General features: G+C 38.1%; 1 protein-coding gene across 3 annotated transcripts in view; it reads left to right on the forward strand.

The window, feature by feature from the left end:
• Nucleotides 1-1633: 1633 nt before the first annotated feature.
• The window catches only part of UGGT2 (UDP-glucose glycoprotein glucosyltransferase 2), a 79919-nt gene continuing 62188 nt past the window's right edge, over nucleotides 1634-19364 (forward strand). For all 3 annotated transcript variants that reach the window (XR_014492400.1, XM_083361664.1, XM_083361663.1), the window contains exons 1-4: nucleotides 1634-1843; nucleotides 5729-5811; nucleotides 17746-17876; nucleotides 19010-19122. Coding sequence is in view for 2 of the 3 variants with exons in the window: in XM_083361664.1 (XP_083217790.1) it covers nucleotides 1698-1843; nucleotides 5729-5811; nucleotides 17746-17876; nucleotides 19010-19122 (473 nt within the window). In the remaining variant the exon portion in view is untranslated. The remainder of the gene's footprint in view (nucleotides 1844-5728; nucleotides 5812-17745; nucleotides 17877-19009; nucleotides 19123-19364) is intronic.

Genomic DNA, 19364 nt, shown 5'->3' on the forward strand with positions numbered 1-19364 from the left:
AATACTTGCGCCATCAGTGTCCAACTATTGCATATGTGAAAGTGTAAAAAACAGTATGACACCTCTCTGGTGGTGCTTCAGAGTTCTACTGAAGATGATATTGCTGCTCCATGACAATGGGCAACGTGTACTCTTCAATAGGCAAAAGGACTGCTTTCACTGAACCCAACTCCTACCCACCTATTTTCCTAGCCCTCTCTTGGGAATTGAAGTGAATCCCTACGCTTCAGTTCCTGGGATCCCCATTTTCTTCCATTATTTTTTGCCCAAGGGACGGGTATGTTCACTTACTCTGGAAGCCACCTTCTTTCCCTCGAGTTGTCCTTGACCTGCCTCTGCTGTCTACTGTTGTGTAGCCGGTTCTTTGCAGGCAGTAAGCGAGATGGAAGGTTGCAAACAGGAACATGCTTTATTTGAGTCAAGCAGAACAGAACTGAAACAGTGGCTACTGCACAGCTACTTATACGGTTGGCCACTAGGCGGTGACCATTCCCGCCCCAAATCAACCAATGATCTTCTTGAAGACAGCAAGTCTGGCTTAGTCAGTGACCGTTACACAGACATACCATTGAGCAACCCTTAAGCAGCATTCAAACAGACACATGAATCAGTACAAGTAAAAAACCCAATACATTACATCTCCCACCAAACAGACTTGGGGGTCGCTACTCCTTTCCTTGTTTTCTTCTAAAAAAAATGGCAGCAGTTGCTATATTGTTGGGGGGGGGAAACCCTGTGTAATTCACGTTAAGAATCATGACACGCTGGTTCGTGATTATTGTAACCATAATTTACTCAGTTAATCAAGTTGCCTGGGTTCATGCAACATACAAACAAATGGCTACATTATATTTGCTACCTTATATTCACTTTGTATTTTTATGCGGCTGAGACAGTGCCTTAGCAGCATTGCTATCTTCATCAGGGGCAGCGAGTAACGATCACCTCTCCTGGCAGTTTCATATAGATAGATGTTAAACATGAGCGGAGAAATCTGGGGTACCCCATAATATAGGGGGCGAGGCTGGGTCCGTCACTCCGGATCATATAAAGCAGGGGTCTTCAAACTTGGCCCTTTTATGACTTGGGGACTTCAACTCCCAGAATTCCTCAGCCAGGCACACTGGCTGAGGAATTCTGGGAGTTGAAGTCCCCAAGTCATAAAAGGGCCAAGTTTGAAGACCCCTAATATAAAGTGACTCTTTAAAAAGTCATTTTGAGCTGTACGTTATCCTCGCCTGGTGAATCCTTGGGGTTCACTCAGACTCGATGTAATGGAAGGGCAGGTTAGCAATTGACTGAGACAGTCTGGGAAAAACAATGAGGATTGCAAAGAGGGAAGAGAAGGAAATAGCAAGTCAATCTCCGCACGCAATTTCCCACTAGCGATCGTCTTCTGACCTTAAAGCGCGCGCGTAAATCCCGGGTAGGAATACGCCCCCCCCCCTCACGCCCCGTCTGCCCTTCAGGCCCCTCCCCTTTCTAGGCCTCTCCGGGCCGCCGCTGTTGCGTTCGTTGCCGATTGGTCCAAGGAAAGCTCCAATGGGAACCGCGAGACCCGAAGGCTGGACCAAAGGGGGCGGGCAAGCCGGGAATGACCAAAGGGATTGGCTCGCGAGATAAGAGACTGGACTGAAGCTTTGCGTGGCAGCCGCTTCGGGCGATTTCTTTTTTTTTTAAAGGCAAAACTCGACAGGATGGTGGCCGGACCGGTGCCGCTTTTTGTGGCCGGGATGCTCTTCCTTAGTGTAGGGCCGCGAGGCGCCCAAAGTGCCCCGCGCAAGGCGGTCACTGCCCGGCTGGCGGCCAAGTGGCCGGCGACCCCGCTGCTTCTGGAGGCCAGGTGCGTGCGTTGCGTGCGTGGAGGAGGAGGAGGAGGAGAAGGAGAAGGAAAGCATGCCCGGGAAAGTAGAGGCTTTCCCCGTGCCCACTTCCCGAGAAAAGCTCCCTCCGCGGTGGGCTTTGGGCGGGGGTGGCCCGGGGCACTCTAAGCGCCGCCTGCCCTCTGCCCCAAATTGGTAGGGGGGAAAAAAAAGACGCGGAGACGAGAAAAGAGTTAGTCCAGCGGCGCAAGTTAGAGGAGCGTGTGGAAGTCCTTGCGCAACCTCCTCTAGGCGAGTGCCTTCCAGATGTGTGTTGATGCTAAGTTTTGGAGTGCCTTGTGTGTGAATGGACGAAGAAGCTTGTAGACCTCAAGAGCTGAGATGCAGGATGTGTGTTGCTGCGTTACAGGTACTCCTCGACTTGCAACCGTTTGTTTATAAGTCGTGAAACCATTCCAAGTTGCAGCGACACTGAAAAAAGTGACTTGAGACCCTTATCTCTGTGATCGGAATTCGGATGCTTGATAACTGGCATGTATTTGTGACAGTTATAGTGTCCTGGGGTCATGTGATCACCTTTTGCAACCTTCTGACAAGCAAAGTCAATGGGGAAGCGGGACTCACTGAACATCTGTGTTACTAACTTAACAACTGCAGCGATTCGCTTAACAACTGTGGCAAGAAAGGTTGTAAAATGGGACAAAACTCACTTAGAATTGTCCTGCTCGGTAATGGAAATTTGGACTTAATTGTGGTTGTAAGTCGAGGACTACCTGTATTATCCCACTTTTGGTCAGGAGAGCTCAAGAACCCTTACATGGGTCTTCCCATTAGCAACCACACATAAGATACAATGGCATCATGCAAACTGGGTAGTTTTCATCAGTTGCATCATGACGCAAGGGACACACAGCACGTTATTCACATCATTTAGACATCAAAATGTGTGATGACCACTCTGTTTCCCTCCATGGGTCTCCTCCCAGTCTATCCCTGCAGCAACCTCATGAGGTAGATCAGGCTGAGGGAGACTGACAGAAAATATACAATGACTCCATAATTACAGTAGAAACTCCAATATGGGTCCCTTGCCAAATGTAGCATTAATCATTACACAACATGGATTAAATACCTTCTGCAACTATCCTAACAAAACACAAGATTGAGCAAGCAAGGAGAGAGTGCATTAAGATCTGGCTTTGGATTACATTTGATGATGGAAATTCATTGGATGCTTGGAAATAATTGCTTTCATTCCAACCCATTTCAGTAGGTCTCTTGTAAGATCATTCTTGAGCTTCTTGTGGGAGAAGTGAAATAAAAAATAATACATCACATTGTTTATCCGCAGACATCTATATGTGTTGTACCGTATGCCTGTTTTTGGGACCTAGTCCTGGATATATCCCAAAGATTGAAATTTTAGGAAGACTATTTCAAAATAAGAGGGTTGAAGTTGCAAACTGTTAATTAAATACTATAGATTATTAATTTCCAAGTTTTTCTGTTTTCAACCATTAAGTATGCTTATTTTAATCTCCATAAAGAAGAGACAGTAAAGTGGTGACTGGGTGTTGTTTTAACAGGTCCTATAATGGGGAAAAGCTTGACAATATTTGTGGAATTCAAATGATCCTGTGAGATGGTATTTACTGAGTGAGGAAAAATAGGCAATTGATGAAACATGTAACAACAATATAACCCAAATGTGCCTATATTGTACTTGCATTGTGAAACGCAAATACATAAGTCATAGAGCTTGTGTCATGACATTGTAATGTATGTTTCATCTTTTTAATGAAACCCCCTGTTCCTGTAGATGTCCTTTGAATCTGATTCCAATATCTTAGGACTTCTTTTCTAGTAATGTTCTCTGGATATGATGAACTCCCAGAAATCTTAGCCAGTATAATGAACAGATACGTTGACTAGAAATTATAATATAACACAAGTGTAGAAGGCATTATAAGGTAACAGAATGCTAGCAAAAAAACCCCTTCATTTTTCAACACATATATATATCAAAATTTGGTGCTTTGATGTTGGTTCTTTACATGATGTTTCAGTCTTTGCATATTGCTACTTTACATAAATATGGGTGTGCACGCACATGTTTATATATTCAACATGAGTAAAGAAATCCTGCCATGAAGAGTGGAAAAATACTTGATACTGTATAGTTGAGAAATATTCTCTACTGCTCGGATGATGTATTGCCTAGCAATCAGTGGTGTGCAGTTTGGCAGCTGGTTGTTCCTTCCACTGCCCTCAAAATAGATGCAAACTATGTCTTAGCAATAAACAAGTCAGCTATCTGTCCTCTGAGATTCTTTTGAAAACTTTGATGTTGGTTAAATGTTTGCTTCTGTTAATAATGCACAAGTTGCTGTATTTTCAGTAAAATAAATAATCCAGTTGATCACTTAATTTTTGAGTTTGTACTATTAATGTAGGGTAGACAGGAGAAATGAGAGAACCTTTTTATCAGCTCAGCTAATATAGATAATTATGACTGATGCCAAAAACTATAATTCAGCCATATTTGAAGGATTACAAATCCCCACCCACTTCTAGGTTGGATCCTGAACAAGTTAATCACTGAAATAAATAGTGCAAGATTGAGATATATTGAGTCAGTATGACCAATTGTTGGATAGATATACAAATTACATTCATCAGCTATTTATTATTCAAAGTATAATGGATAAATTGCAATTAGCCAAATTCATAAAAGATGTTGAGTCAAAGTCAAATAATTTACATTATGGCTGTGAGCCAATTCTATGCAAAAATGTTTATATTCTTAATATACATTGAACAGTGAAAGGCAGGAATAGGTATTAGGGGTAGAAAAAAGTATGTGAATTAAAATGTTATCTTATGGATTTTATCTAAGTAACATCCAGTGAAATCTCTGTACATGCAAAATGTACATATTTTGAGTCTCTGTTTGCTGTCTATATTCAGTAGTCTCAAAAGTTACAAATATTGTATAAGGGAAGGAATGTAGAGCTTCCGTACTTCTCATATTGTGGTATTCATTAGCCCAGCTTATATTACTTGTCTAATGGGTTCTCAGCCAGCGGAATGCTATGATTCTGAATTATTTTTATGAGGGTGAATATTATTAGTCTCAACAATTACACCTCTATAAAGTAACAGAGATCTTTGCAGAACAATCCTAAGCATGTTTTCTCATATAGCCATTAATTTCAAGTAGAGCTGAAATTACTGAAAACTATCAAGATTCATTAATGGGATCATAAACCTATTGACCACCTTAAATTCTTTTGACTTCAGTATAATACAGTTACATATATCTTTTTTTAGCACTTTGACTTGAATTATTAGTCTATAGTATAGGAACCTTTCTAAGCAAAGCTATATAAAGGTAGTTGTAAAGTATTTTGAATTTTGAAAATTTAATGAAGTATTTTGACTTACAGGATAAACATTTTATTTTTTCTTTCAAAATCAGTGGAAGACTATATGTACTCATCGACATACAACCGTAATGAAACCTGCCCATTACAGTCGTATGTTGTGATGGTCATAAAGTGGATCCTCATGTGACCAGATTAGATTTTGTAACTTTTTTGTGGTAATTGTTAAATGAATGCCGCATTGTTTGATATGGAGCATTTTTGCAGAAAACTGAAATAACGGCCAGTTTTTGACGAAAAAGAGGTAAATTGCAATCATGTGACCACGAGGTGCTGCAAATGGCCATAAATGTGAGCTGTAAGTACCTTTTGGGTGTGTGTGTCTGTCATTGACTTCACATAGTTGTTAAGTGACCAGTCATATGTCAAGGACCAGCTGTGCATTCTTATAAATATTTAGATTTTTTTTAAAAAAAAATCTGTTATGAAGTATATTAATTTTTTTAATATACATTTTAACAGTGAATTCATTGCAGAAGAAAGCAATGAGAAATTCTGGCAGTTTTTGGAAACGGTGAAAGAACTAACAATATATCAAAAAGGAGGTAAGCAATATACATTGTCAAATCTTTATTTGAATAACTATATAATTTAAAACTGTATTTCAATATGGAACATAGAATAACAGAGTTGGAAGGAACCTTGGAGGTCATCTAGTCCAACTCCCTGCTCAAGCAGGAGAGTCTATACCAATTGAGACAATTGGCTGTCCAGTCTCTTCTTAAAAACCTCCAGTGATGGGGCACTCACAACTTCTGAAGACAAGGCATTCCACTAGTTGATTATTCTCACTGTTAGGAAATTTCTCCTTAGTTCTAGGTTGATTCTCTCCTTGATTAGTTTGCATCCATTGTTTCTTGTCTTGCCTTCTGTCTTTGGAAAATAGATTGACCCCCGCTATCATATCACACCTAGTCCTTCTTTTTACTAATCTAGACATACTCAGTTCTTGCACCTGTTCTCAACATCTTTTATACAACATAGTGACCAAAATTGGGTGTGGTATTCTAAGTGTGGTCCTACTAAGGCTTTATAAAGTGGTACTAATCTGTCATGTGATCTTGATTCTATCCCTCTATCAATGCAACATAGGAGTGCTTTGGCTTTTTTGGCTGCTGCCACATACTGCTGGCTCATATTTAAATGATTGTCCACTAGGACTCCATGATCCTAGTGTCGTCTGCAAATTTGATGAGTTTCCCTTCTATTCCCTCATCTAAACCATTTATGAAGATGTTGAAGAGTTCTGGGCCTAAAAGAGATCCTTGGGGTACCCCACTGCTTACTTCCCTCCATGTAGATGTAGTTCCATTAAAGATTACATGTTGAGTGCAGTTTTTCAGCCCGTTACAAATCCATCTGGTGGAGATGCTGTCTATCCTACATTTTTCTAGCTTACCAAGAAGTAAGTTGTGGTCTACATTGTTAAATGCTTTACTGAAATCTATCCTATAGTCTCTTCATAAGCAGCAACCATCCCGAGCACAAGTGTGTGATCTCCCTTATCTAGAAAGGTTTCAAGTAAGTGATCTATTCACCAGTTCTATTGAGATGCCTCCACTGGGAATATGGAAAGAATATCTTATTAAATTTGATAATAGGTTTCTCCAATTATTTGGCTTTTCCAGTTATTTGGCCTGCGGTCCTCATCTGAGAGGAATGAAGGGCAATGTAGTTCCAATGTACCTCAAGGATATAACATTGGTAAAAACTTTCCCAGCATTTTATAAAACCCAGTATCATCTTTGGTGACATATAAGGTTTTTACTTGTATAAAAGATAAAGGTTCCCCCGCACATGCGTGCTAGTTGTTTCCAACTCTAGGGGCCGGTGCTCATCTCCGTTTCAAAGCCGAAGAGCCAGTGTTTGTCCGAGGACGTCTCCGTGGTCATGTGACCGGCATAACTAGATGCCAAAGGCGCACAGAGCGCTGTTACCTTCCCACCGGAGTGGTCCCTATTTTTCTACTTGCATTTTTACGTGCTTTTGAACTGCTAGGTTGGCAGAAGCTGGGACGAGTAACAGGCGCTCACTCTGCTACGCGGCACTTGGGATTCGACCCGCCAAACTGCCAACCTTCTGATCGACAAGCTCAGCGTCCTAACCCACTGAGCCACCGCGTCCCTTTTTTTTACTTGTATAGCAATCCCAATTGTGTATTGGAACAGATCCATGAGGCAGAGTCATTAAAGGATAATGTTCAAGTGAGTTGCCCTGGATTGAACAAGAATTTAAGTGACTTATTCTATTGTAACAGGTGGTATAATACTAGGGCTTGTAAAATTAAGGCCTTTATTATCTAACTCAAATGTTAAAAGACAGATTTTTACAAAGAACAAAACTAAATTAAAGTACTTCTGAAAATAAATTTCCTCAGTTATAGAAAACCTCTGTAGGTACAGGAAGAATTCTGAGGCAACATGAGAACACTGCTTCTTTTTTCTAGTTTCATTTTAAGTTTTGCCAATCCAAAGATTGTTAAATCTGTACTGATGTCTGTCAGGGCTGCCATCCTGCTACACTAGCCATGCTTCGCCAGATGCCAGCCTGTCATAGGCAATGGGGGGAGGGAGCTGTGGGGAGGTAGAGGGGAGCTGGGATGAGGGGAATCAGAACTATTCTTTGTGCTGTCCCGTGGGAGCCGTGGGCCATTCTAAGGTCATGGAATGGAATGTAACACCATCTAGCCCACCAAGCCAAGGACTGTTACCAAAACAATTTGTTTGAATGTAATTGGATAATTTAAGATAACCAGGGGAAAGGTGGGGAGAAGGGAAAAGTTAAGCAGATGCTTTGGGCATGAAACATCAGATCCGGCTTTGCTGCTCTGTAAACACTTGCCTTTAGTAAAGTGTACTTTCATTAACAATGGATTTTAGAGTCTTTCTTCTCTAACTGACCAATTTGGGAAAGCTGACATTGCCTCTGTTTGAAAATTGGAGAAGTACTAGCCCAAATTTACCCACTTAATTTCTGTAGCTGAGGGAGAGGGGAGCATGAGCTTGGCTTCGTCAGTTCCCGTCTAAAACATTAACCAATATATCAGACTTGGGCACATTTGTAGTATAGATCTGCTAAATGAATGCATGACTGAGTTTCTTTGGCCAGACTAAGAGTGGCAAATAACAGTGCTTGTTTTCCCCTTGCAAATGATGAACCTCAGTGTGAATTGGGACATATGTGCCTGTACATTTATTTCTGTGAGTAGCAACAATTGCTGTGGCTACCATTTGGGAATGATTGTACTCATCATCTACATGGAAGTTGCCTTAAGAAAAAATAACTTGTAAATTGCTCTCAAATTCTCTATCAGTGAATATACAAAACAACATGTAGAACATTATACAAACATAAGATATATGGTACTGTGCCAAACCATTGTCTCTGGAGGCTTGCCTAGGTAAATCATTATATGGTTTCCACTAAGCAGTACAGATTATTTTGTTCAGTGTAGACCTTTGTTTTGTGATGTATGTGTTGATTTTTTACTAGTGAAGCTCTGGTTTTTCTAATTTTTATTGATCTTGATTTTATGGCATCTATCTTTGTTAAAGTTTCAGAATCTTGGAACTGGGAGTATATAAATGAATGAATAAATGAGTGATTTCCCCCCCCCCCAAAAAAAAAATCATTCATGTTGTGTTTTTATACTTATTTTAGGGGTTGTCATGTTTATTTCTTAAATTCCAAGGGGATTGTTCCCATTCTCTTTGTTTGGCATTCAGATGGCCTTTTGTTCCCTGTAATTTTTTCATTAGTTATCTGCTGTTCCTGTCACTTCTCATCTCTGATTGCTGGCACTTGGCTGGCCAATATTTTTTTTGTATCCTTCCTCTCTTGAGTTATATGAACATCTTTAACCAAACTATTTTGCCTTGAATGCCAGAACTGACTAGGTTTTGTTGAATATACTTTATTATTTAAAGTTTAAGAACAAGTTGTGATTGTATTTGTGACAGATTTGCCTTGCTGTGTTTTGCATTTAGTCAATCCCAGATTCTGGGTTGAACTGAGAGGTTTAGTCAGGTTTCCTGATGGCTGAAAAATTATTAATGTAAAGTTATAAAAAATTAACTCTTCCTTCAGAGGCAAAAAAATTAGCTTTGCTATGGGAATCAAAAGTGAGAATTATGATGGAATGTACAGAATGTTGCAGACTCTTTTAATAATGCTGATTGTGATCAGATTGTGCTTCTAATTATGTAATTATGGATTGGCTTGAATGTTAGGAAAATATTTCTATTTATAAAGTTGTAAAGTTATTTTTCCTAATCTCAGTTGTTATCAGATTCAGAATCATATTCAGCCAACCTGTAACAAATTGTCAGCTCCCAGAGGCAGTATAAAAGAAACGCTCACCACATGCTAGGGTTCTCCACTTACCTCCATTTCTAGATACAATGGAATATTTCCAGTATTAATTGGATTAGAATAGATTACATATTGGGAGTCACAAAGGTAGCAAAACCAAGCTGATCTTGGCTGATGCTGAAAAAACTAAGCAAAGTCAGACACAGTGAATACGGAGATGGGAGAATATAGGGGGTTGTTAGGGCTGTAGACTAGATTGGGTACTCAAGAAAGGAAGAAGGTAATACAACCACTTCTATATTATTGCCAAAAAACTTGAGCATGTTCATTGACTCAAGGGAGATTTATATCACACTTATCTAAAGCTAGTAGGCAAGAAACTAAATTTCCTCACAACTCCTTTCATTTCCTAGGACTCCACATTTTTTTCAGTATCTAAAGTCAAGTCAAAGGAAGGACAGCCAGATGTAGTGGGTGAACTTTAGACATAAAGTGTCTCCTGGACTAGATATTCTCCCATCCCCATATCTAATTCTTACATGTTCAAAATGCTTTATTCAATAAAGCAACAGTAATTTAATGTTTCAATTGTTGTGAGGCTGGTGCTTTCAGGTTAATTGTTAGTCCTTCAGGACCTGCCCAGGTGTTCAGTCAGGTTTGGAATTGTAATTGCTATTTGTGAAAAGAGAGTCATGTCCATAATCACTTGGTAGAAACAAAATTCCTGTTTTGTTTCCTTCGGTTTATCCTGACATCAATACCACCTTGAGGTTTTTCACTTTTACATGTATACCTTTATGTTGTCTTTTCCTCCACATTATAGGTTTTTTTATTTGACAAAGTGATTAATTTATTTTGCTATTTTTAATCTGCTCAGTAATCCAGGTTCTATGAGAGGATTACAGTTCCCTATGATGTGAACAGTTTTTGAAATATCTTGGAGAACCAGGCAAATAGTAAAATAATGAAAACAATAAAAGTAATTGTAGAAGTTATACAAAGGGATTTCATATCTGCCTTAGGCTCAACCACATAAAAACACAGAGTTGGAAAAGCCCAGCTCCTTGTTTAGTGAGGATCTACTAGAATATTTTTAACGGATGACCATCCATGCTTCTGGTTGAAGTGCTCTACTGCAGTGGTTCTCAACCACAGATCCGTGAACCCTGGGGCGGGGCACAATGTCATCACGGGGTGTCTATGAAGAAATATTATGTTTTGTTAAATGTTATGATTTAAATCTTGAGTTAAGTCTTGGGGTCCATGGCCATGATCCATGGCCACAAAAGGTATTTAAAGGGGGTCCATGGTGAAGAAAAGGTTGAGAACTACTGCTCTAATGAAGGAGAACTCACCAATTTATGATCCATTGACTGACAACCCATGTACTCAGGAAGTTTTTCCAGATAACAGTGGAGTAATTGCTCTATAAAAGAGAAAAAAAAGCTATTATTAAAGAAAAATAAAAGTGGATATAACTTGCTTGTAAGAAACACATATTAGAAAAAAGGATAGAAAATAATTGATTTATAAAAAATTAGGTGAAGAATTTATTTCAGCAGGAAGCAGAGTATAAATAGAGTTGTTTTATATATTAACTAAAACCAGAATGTATATTGTTTGACAAATATGATAATTTGTTGGGGTGCAAATGGACTTACATGGGGGCAAGACTGGTGTTAAGAATCTATGCTTCAAGTAAGGATAAAATTACTTTTTACGAACAACGTAAGGACAAAAATAATAGGTCTTTCTTATGAAAATTGATGGGGGTTTGGAATGGTTTAGCCACAACTGGACAGCTCAGAAAAATATTAAAAGAACCCAAGGCAAATTATTACAGGTTTTTTTAAAATTTGATGGACATTTTCAGGTTGGTTGATGTGTGGAGATGGAAAATGGTAATTTTAGATAGTACGTTTTTCAGAAAGACATAAAACCTCTATAATAATAGACATGATTTGAATTTGAAAGAACTTGATTACTGTGATATCTAAAGTAGATATTTTAGCAAATTTTCTCTGATCATACTCCTGTGAGTTTGGTTTACAAAAAGAAATCTAGGTTTTTCACTTGGAGATTAAATGATTCATTGTTACATAAAGAAGTAATAGTGACTAAAAGAGACAATGTTTTGAAAATAATTTAAATTCTTGGGATCAAGTAAAGATCATATTAGAAATTATTTTATAGAACATAATACTGAACTTAAAAAGAAGAGGCAAGTGTAAACATATAGGCTATTTTGGATGAAATAAAAAGAAAAGAAGTGCAAAAAAAAGAAATTCCTAGAGAAGATAAATATCATTCAACAATAGCTTTTATAGCTATTGATGTTAACATTAAGAGAAATGGAAATTAAAAAAATGAATTTGTAAATAAACCAGGGAAATGGTTAATATATAAATTAAGAAAAAGAAGAAAAAATTATACTGAAACGTCAAGAGGAAGATTTTGTATTAATAGATAATGTGACCATGCAAAAAGTATTTCATCAGTATTATTCTAATTTATATAAAGGACAATATATTCCTTTGGACAAAATATATTTGTAAAACCAAAATCTATCAAGGATTTTGGAGAAACAAAGACAAATTATAAACAGATCTACAACAATAAGAGAAGTTTCTGAAGCAATGAAAAAGGATAAACCAGGAAAACTACCTGGACCAAATGGATTATCAGATTTTCATTTTAAATGTTTTGAGGATGAACTTTTACTATGTCTACAAACTATGATGAACTGTAGTTTCCAGGAGGAAAGATGCAAGAGACTTGGAAAGAAGCTAATATAGCAGTAATATTTAGAGGGACAAAATTTGATTTTTAACAAGTAATTACAGACCAATAACATTATTGAAAATGATTATAAGTTGTTTATAATGATTCTGGATAACAGATTGAAAATAATTCTGCAAGAATTTATTCATGAAGATCAATGTGGGTATTTACCTGTGCTGCCACCACATGGCTGTTTTGGGGAAATTACAATGTGGGCAGCCAGACCCCTCCTATCCTGTGATGTATTTCCTCTCCCCTCCCCTTTTCTTGGATGGACTTCCTCCTTCTTCATCCCTTGAGATGTTCATTCTCCATTACCGGCAGATATGTGATAACCAGCAGACATGTGCTCCAGATCCACCTGCACACGCTGGGAGTTATTACCATCTTCTGACCTTGGAATACTGTACAATATCTCCTAACTCGCCTTATAATGCTGTAATCTATGCTACATGCAAATAAAGGTATTTCTGGATGATCAAGGTATTTCATGAGTTCAGCTATCTGAAGAGAACTGTTAATAGTGATAATATCAATCACAATACAGCAGCTTTGATTCAGAATAGTCAGAAGATGGTAATAACTTGGAATATGCTACAGGTGCTGTGCCTCATACGACCATTTTGCTAAAAATTGTAAAGCCTTTGTCAAGTGCACAGAATGCGATAGCGACAATCATGATACAGCTATGCATCCTGTTCCACTTCTAGGCAATCCATAGCAACCACCTGTATCCAACCCCGCTTCAAATTATGGCGGGGAGCAACATGGCAGGGAGCAACAAACTCACACTCCAGTCACAAAGGTCTCATCTTCACCCCACTTTCCAAGTCAGAGACCTTGTTCTTTTTAAGGACCATCAAGCTCAAGAATCGAAAGGCACTAAAAACTTTCATCAGACCATCACAGAACTTGTCTTGCCTTTGCCTCTTGAAGACTGAATTCGTCGCCTTTCCTGGTTAGATCCCGACTCCAAGAAGAAAAGTTATTTGAACTTCAATCCAGACTACTTGCAGCCTGTAATGGCAGTTCTTATTATTGCAACATGTATGCATGTTTATTTCTTATATTTCTCAAGTGTTTATTTCTTATATCTCTCAGGTTTTTATGTCTTATATACCTCAGGTTATTTCTTATATCGGTTTTTATGTTTTATATATCTCATGTTTATTTCTTATATCTCTCAGGTTTTTATGTCGTATATATCTCAGGTTATCTCTTATATATCTCTCAGGTGTTTTATGACAACTAGCAAACCACAAACGTGTATTTGCATTGAATAACTACCGTTATATGATTTTATATGGTGGTATTATGAAATACCAGACGGGGAGTGTGCTGCCACCACGTGGCCGTTTGGGGGAAATTACAATGTGGGCAGCCAGACCCCTCCTATCCTGTGATGTATTTTCTCTCCCCTCCCCTTTTCTGGGATGGACTTCCTCCTTCTTCATCCCTGGAGATGTTCATTCTCCATTACCGGCAGACATGTGATAACCAGCAGACATGTGCTCCAGATCCACGTGCAGACGCTGGGAGTTATTACCATCTTCTGACCTTGGAATACTGTACAGTATCTCCTAACTCACCTTATCATGCTGTAATCTACGCTACATGCAAATAAAGGTATTTCTGGATGATCAAGGTATTTCATGAGTTCAGCTATCTGAAGAGAACTGTTATAGTGATAATATCATCAATCACAATACAGCAGCTTTGATTCAGAATATTACCCAAAAGCCAGTTAAAGGACTGTGTTAGAGCTATGATGAATATTTGCAACAACATAATGGAAACAAGCTGCATTAATTATTTTATATGCAGAGAAGTTTTTGTCAATTTCAGTTGGACTTTCCTAGTTAGAGTTTTGGAAAATACATACTTTGAAGAGAATTTTATAAAATAGGTGAAGTCAATTTCAGAAAGGACAAGTTATTGTTAATGGAGATCTAACAAAACTATGTAAGATAAAAAAGGAATAAGACAAGTTTTTCCACTGTCTTTGTCCTTTGTATTTGAGTTCTTGAAATTCTGAATAGAGACATAAAACCAGATGAGAAGGTTGTGGGAATAAAAGTTTAAAAAGAGATATACAATTTAAGAGCTTTTTGCAGAATTTGGTACTGGTTTTGAGAATATGGAATAGATACAAATGCAGGTTATACCCAAAAATAACTTTTTGGGTCTCGGCATAAGAAGCATTTTATAGATAAGAAATAATAGACAACTACAAATGGCTAACTTATCATGAGATACTATACTAAAATTATACTAGAATTTTCTCAAGGAGAATGTAAAATAAAATCAAGAGAAGTTCTGGTGGCAAAAGGATGCACTTGTCATTGGTTCCCTTATTTACAATTATTAGAAAGATTTAGAGTAGATGGAAGAACTTTTTGTTTTGAGCAGTGTAAGAATTTGAGATAGAACTATGTACAAATTATGAACATGTTATTGCTAAAATGTATAAACCTCTATTAAAATTTGGCACACAAGTGAAAGAATATATGATAAAGTGGCCTAAGAATTTTGGTTACAATGTACAATTGACTGTAGTAGAATATGTGGTTGAAAGGATTCAAGTTTACATTGTTACAATATTACAATAAAATGCTATATTGTTGGTATATGGGGAGAAATTGTTTAGGAGAGATGTGTCCAACCTGCGACTCTGGACAGTTGGATTAGGTTTTAAATAGAAATGAATCTACAACATAGAACATATATGTATGTTTTTAGATATTTTGTTAACTTTTATTGGACTTTTATGGCTAATCAGATTAACTGAAGATTTAGAGATGAGATAATAGAAAACGGGGTGCAATATATGAGTGTCAGATTGTAGCTCAAAAGTTACTGATCAGTTGTTAATGTTGAATATCCTTGCTGGTGATAAAGGGGAAATTTTCCTATTTTTTTCTCTTCTTTCTGGGGGATGTTCTGCGTTTCCTATATTTTCTAATGTATTTTTTATTTAATGTATTATATTTTTGAACCTGTTTTATCTGTTTAATATAATCCTTAATAAAAATTATTTTATTTTCATATTTGACTGAGTGATAAACAGTTGGAAAGAAATCTTAGATTCAAAGTCTTAGAACTTTGTTGTTATATGAGATAACTGCAATGAGATTATTATATGAACAAAGATGGAAAGATTTGACATTGCCTACAATGGAGGAATGGATGATAAAAACGATGGAACTTGTTGCAATGGCCAAATTGACATATTTGATTAGGAAAAAAAGACTATCAAAACTTAATTGCTGATTGGAAAACCCTTAAAGACTTTTTGTATGAAGCACACAAAAAAGGAATTCATGATATATCATTTTGATAATAAGAAAACATTAGATCATAGAAAAATAAAAGTTGTTTTATGACCATAGAATAAAAGGTAAAATTACATTTATAACTATTGCAAAGAAAATCAGAAGCTACTTTCTTTATATTTGTAATAATGCCGCTTGGAGTGTGTGTGAAAGCCCTAATAAGCAGGCATATACAAAGAATGAAGGCTACTGCTAAGCTTGTAAGCCGCCCTGAGTCTTCGGAGAAGGGCGGGATATAAATGGAATTAAAATAAATAAATAAATAAATAAATATATGAAAGCTAGAGAGTTCCAGAAAAACATCTACTTCTGCTTCATTGACTATGCCAAAGCCTTTGATTGTGTGGATCATAACAAACTCTGGCAAGTCCTTAAAGAGATGGGCATACCAGACCATCTTATTTGTCTCTTGAGAAATCTATATGCGGGCCAAGAAGCAACAGTGAGAACTGGACACGGAACCACTGATTGGTTCAAAATTGGGAAAGGAGTCCGGCAAGGCTGTATACTGTCGCCTTGCCTATTTAACTTATATGCAGAGCACATCATGAGAAAGGCAGGGCTAGATGAATCAAAAGTTGGAATTAAGATTGCCGGAAGAAACATCAACAACCTAAGATATGCAGATGATACCACTCTAATGGCAGAAAGTGAAGAAGAACTAAAGAGCCTCTTGTTGCGGGTGAAGAAGGAGAGTGCAAAACTTGGGTTGAAACTAAACATTAAGAAAACCAAGATCATGGCATCTGGCCCTCTCAATTCCTGGCAAATAGATGGGGAAGAAATGGAGGTAGTGACAGATTTTATTTTCCTGGGCTCCAAGATCACTGCAGATGGGGACTGTAGCCAAGAAATTAAAAGACGCTTGCTCCTGGGGAGGAAAGCCATGGCAAATCTAGACAGCACACTAAAAAGCAGAGACATCACCCTGTCAACAAAAGTGCATATAGTCAAGGCTATGGTCTTCCCAGTTGCAATGTATGGCAGTGAAAGTTGGACCATAAGAAAGGCTGAGTGCCAAAGAATTGAGGCCTTTGAACTATGGTGCTGGAGAAGACTCCTGCACCTTGGACTGCAAGGCGATCAAACCGGTCAGTCCTAGAGGAGATCAACCCTGACTGCTGTTTAGAAGGCCAGATCCTGAAGCTAAAACTCAAATACTTTGGCCACCTAATGAGAAGGAAGGACTCACTGGAGAAGAGTCTAATGCTGGGAAAGATTGAGGGCAAGAGAAGAAAGGGACGACAGAGAATGAGGTGGCTGGATGGAGTCACTGAAGCAGTAGGTGTGAGCTTAGATGGACTCCAGAAGATGGTAGAGGACAGGAAGGCCTGGAGGAACATTGTCCATAGGGTCGCGATGGGTCGGACACGACTTCGCAACTAACAACAACAACAAGTTTTAACCATCACTTCAAGTCATGCCCTCTGGAGCAATTCTTGCAAGTTTTTAATATCAGTTTAAAGCAGTTATTCATGCTTCTCTGAAAGGCGTTATCAGGTAGCTATACCCATCTCTGTTCTTCAGGCTTTTTTACTTGACTACTTCCATTCTTCTTCCCAGGGATGCGGTGGCTCAGTGGGTTAGGACGCTGAGCTTGTCGATCAGAAGGTCGGCAGTTTGGCGGTTCGAATCCCGAGTGCCGCGTAACAGGGTGAGCGCCTGTTACTCGTCCCAGCTTCTGCCAACCTAGCAGCTCGAAAGCATGTAAAAATGCAAGTAGAAAAATAGGGACCACTACGGTGGGAAGGTAACAGCGTTCCGTGCACCTTTGGCGTCTCGTCATGCCGGCCACATGACCACGGAGACGTCCTCAGACAAGCACTGGCTCTTCGGCTTTGAAATGGAGATGAGCACCGGCCCCTAGAGTTGGAAACGACTAGCACGCATGTGCAGGGGAACCTTTACCTTTACCTTTTATTCTTCTTCCCAAACCATAACTATAAAGTTGAAGACTGTGCTGTCAGGCTGCTGCTATCGGAAAGTTTAGCTCCAGGAATTGTTTTGCCCAGATACTTTATATTTCACTTATATTTCTTTTCTTTTTTAATACAGTCTCAGAACATTCTTATTATGACTTACTCCTGAAGAAAGCTGGGCAGTTCCTGTCAAATTTGCAGATTAATCTTCTGAAATTTTCTCTCTCCTTGCGGGCATTTTCTCCAACTATTCAGATGTTCCAGCAGGTGTGTAAAATTGCCTATTCATGCTAGGAACCTGTGTATGGTTACGGTTCTCAGATTATGTCATATGAACCATCTCAAATAGAAACTTTCAAAAAATAGCTCCTTTCACTGGCTATCTTCACTTAGCAAACAATTCTCTTGCAGATGTATGCCATGCGGTTTAGATTACTTTAATGGTTCCCTTAATTTACCTTTGATGGCTACGTTGTAAGCACCAATCCTTAGCCAAGAGGAGTCCTAATGGAAATAGGCCAATAAACAGGCATCTGAATGATCTTTTCCTCCAAGACTTCATTCAGAGTTTGTGAAAAATGGATTTCCAATTGGCCTCTATAATCCAGGAGAACCTATGTTACTCTGAATACAAGTTCTCTTCATCTTGTATATTATGGAGGAGTGAGGGAAAGTGCGGTTTAGAATCATGTGAATATCTCACAAAACTAAGAACAGAGACTGCTGAATTAGAATTTCCAGTGTCCCTTACCAATGGCCCTTACCATTGGTTGGGACATTGTTCCCCTTGTAAAATGCACCCTTGTTTCCAAGTGTTGAGTAATTTTGATTTCAATGCTTTGGCTTGATTCCACAGTAGGAAACTATATCTTTTCAGAGCTACACAGAAAAAAAAATCCTTTATTGTTTAGAATTAACCAATTTGCTTTTGAAGATCCAAATTTCAAGTTGATACTTACACTATAGTGTGAAAGTTCAAAAAACCTTTATTGGGTAGACGCTGACATTCAAGAGGATGATATTTATAATCAGCAGGATAGAAATGCACCAGCCATAAGTATGTTTCAGCAATTCATAAAATCAGCTTTTGAAAGTATGTTTTGAAAGTTAAACTTTACTTTATAAAGTGCACTGCAATTATGGAAGCATGTTGAACTATTTCATTAAAAGTTCTTTATTGTTCTTTTGCTAGGCTAGTGATATTGATGATGACTGAGTCTGGAAAAATTGATATATTCTTTTCTGGGTTTTGAAAATGTTTATTATTTTTCTCCTCATCTACTTGGCACTTAAACACAATGAAATAGCAATTGATGAACTGTTTTAATCAAAGTAGGCTTCATTATTTTTAATATGAAATGAGAGTGTATTGTCACTGAATGTAATTTTTGAAATATTAGATTGCAGCTATTGAGCCACCCCCAAAAGGTTGCAATGCCTTTGTGGTTATCCATGGGAAAAGCACCTGTAAGACTAATGAAATTAAGAAGCTTTTGATGACAGCTGCATCAAGGTGAATCTAGTGAGCTATATTGAATGATTGTTTTAAAATATAAATATATTTTAAGCTCCTTACCTCATGCAAAATGAACACTAAACTCAGTGATATGCATTAGTCGTGATGCCCACTGAAATTTAATCAAAGTCCTACCATTTCTTGATTCCCCAAGAGCAGCCTACTTCCTTTCTAAAAGTTGGTAAGATGTCTTTTCTTGACTTTGACTGGCTCCGCACCGTAAGCTTAACAATACTAAC

This window comes from Vipera ursinii (assembly GCF_947247035.1).
Source record: "Vipera ursinii genome assembly, chromosome: 4".
Lineage (NCBI taxonomy): Eukaryota > Metazoa > Chordata > Lepidosauria > Squamata > Viperidae > Vipera > Vipera ursinii.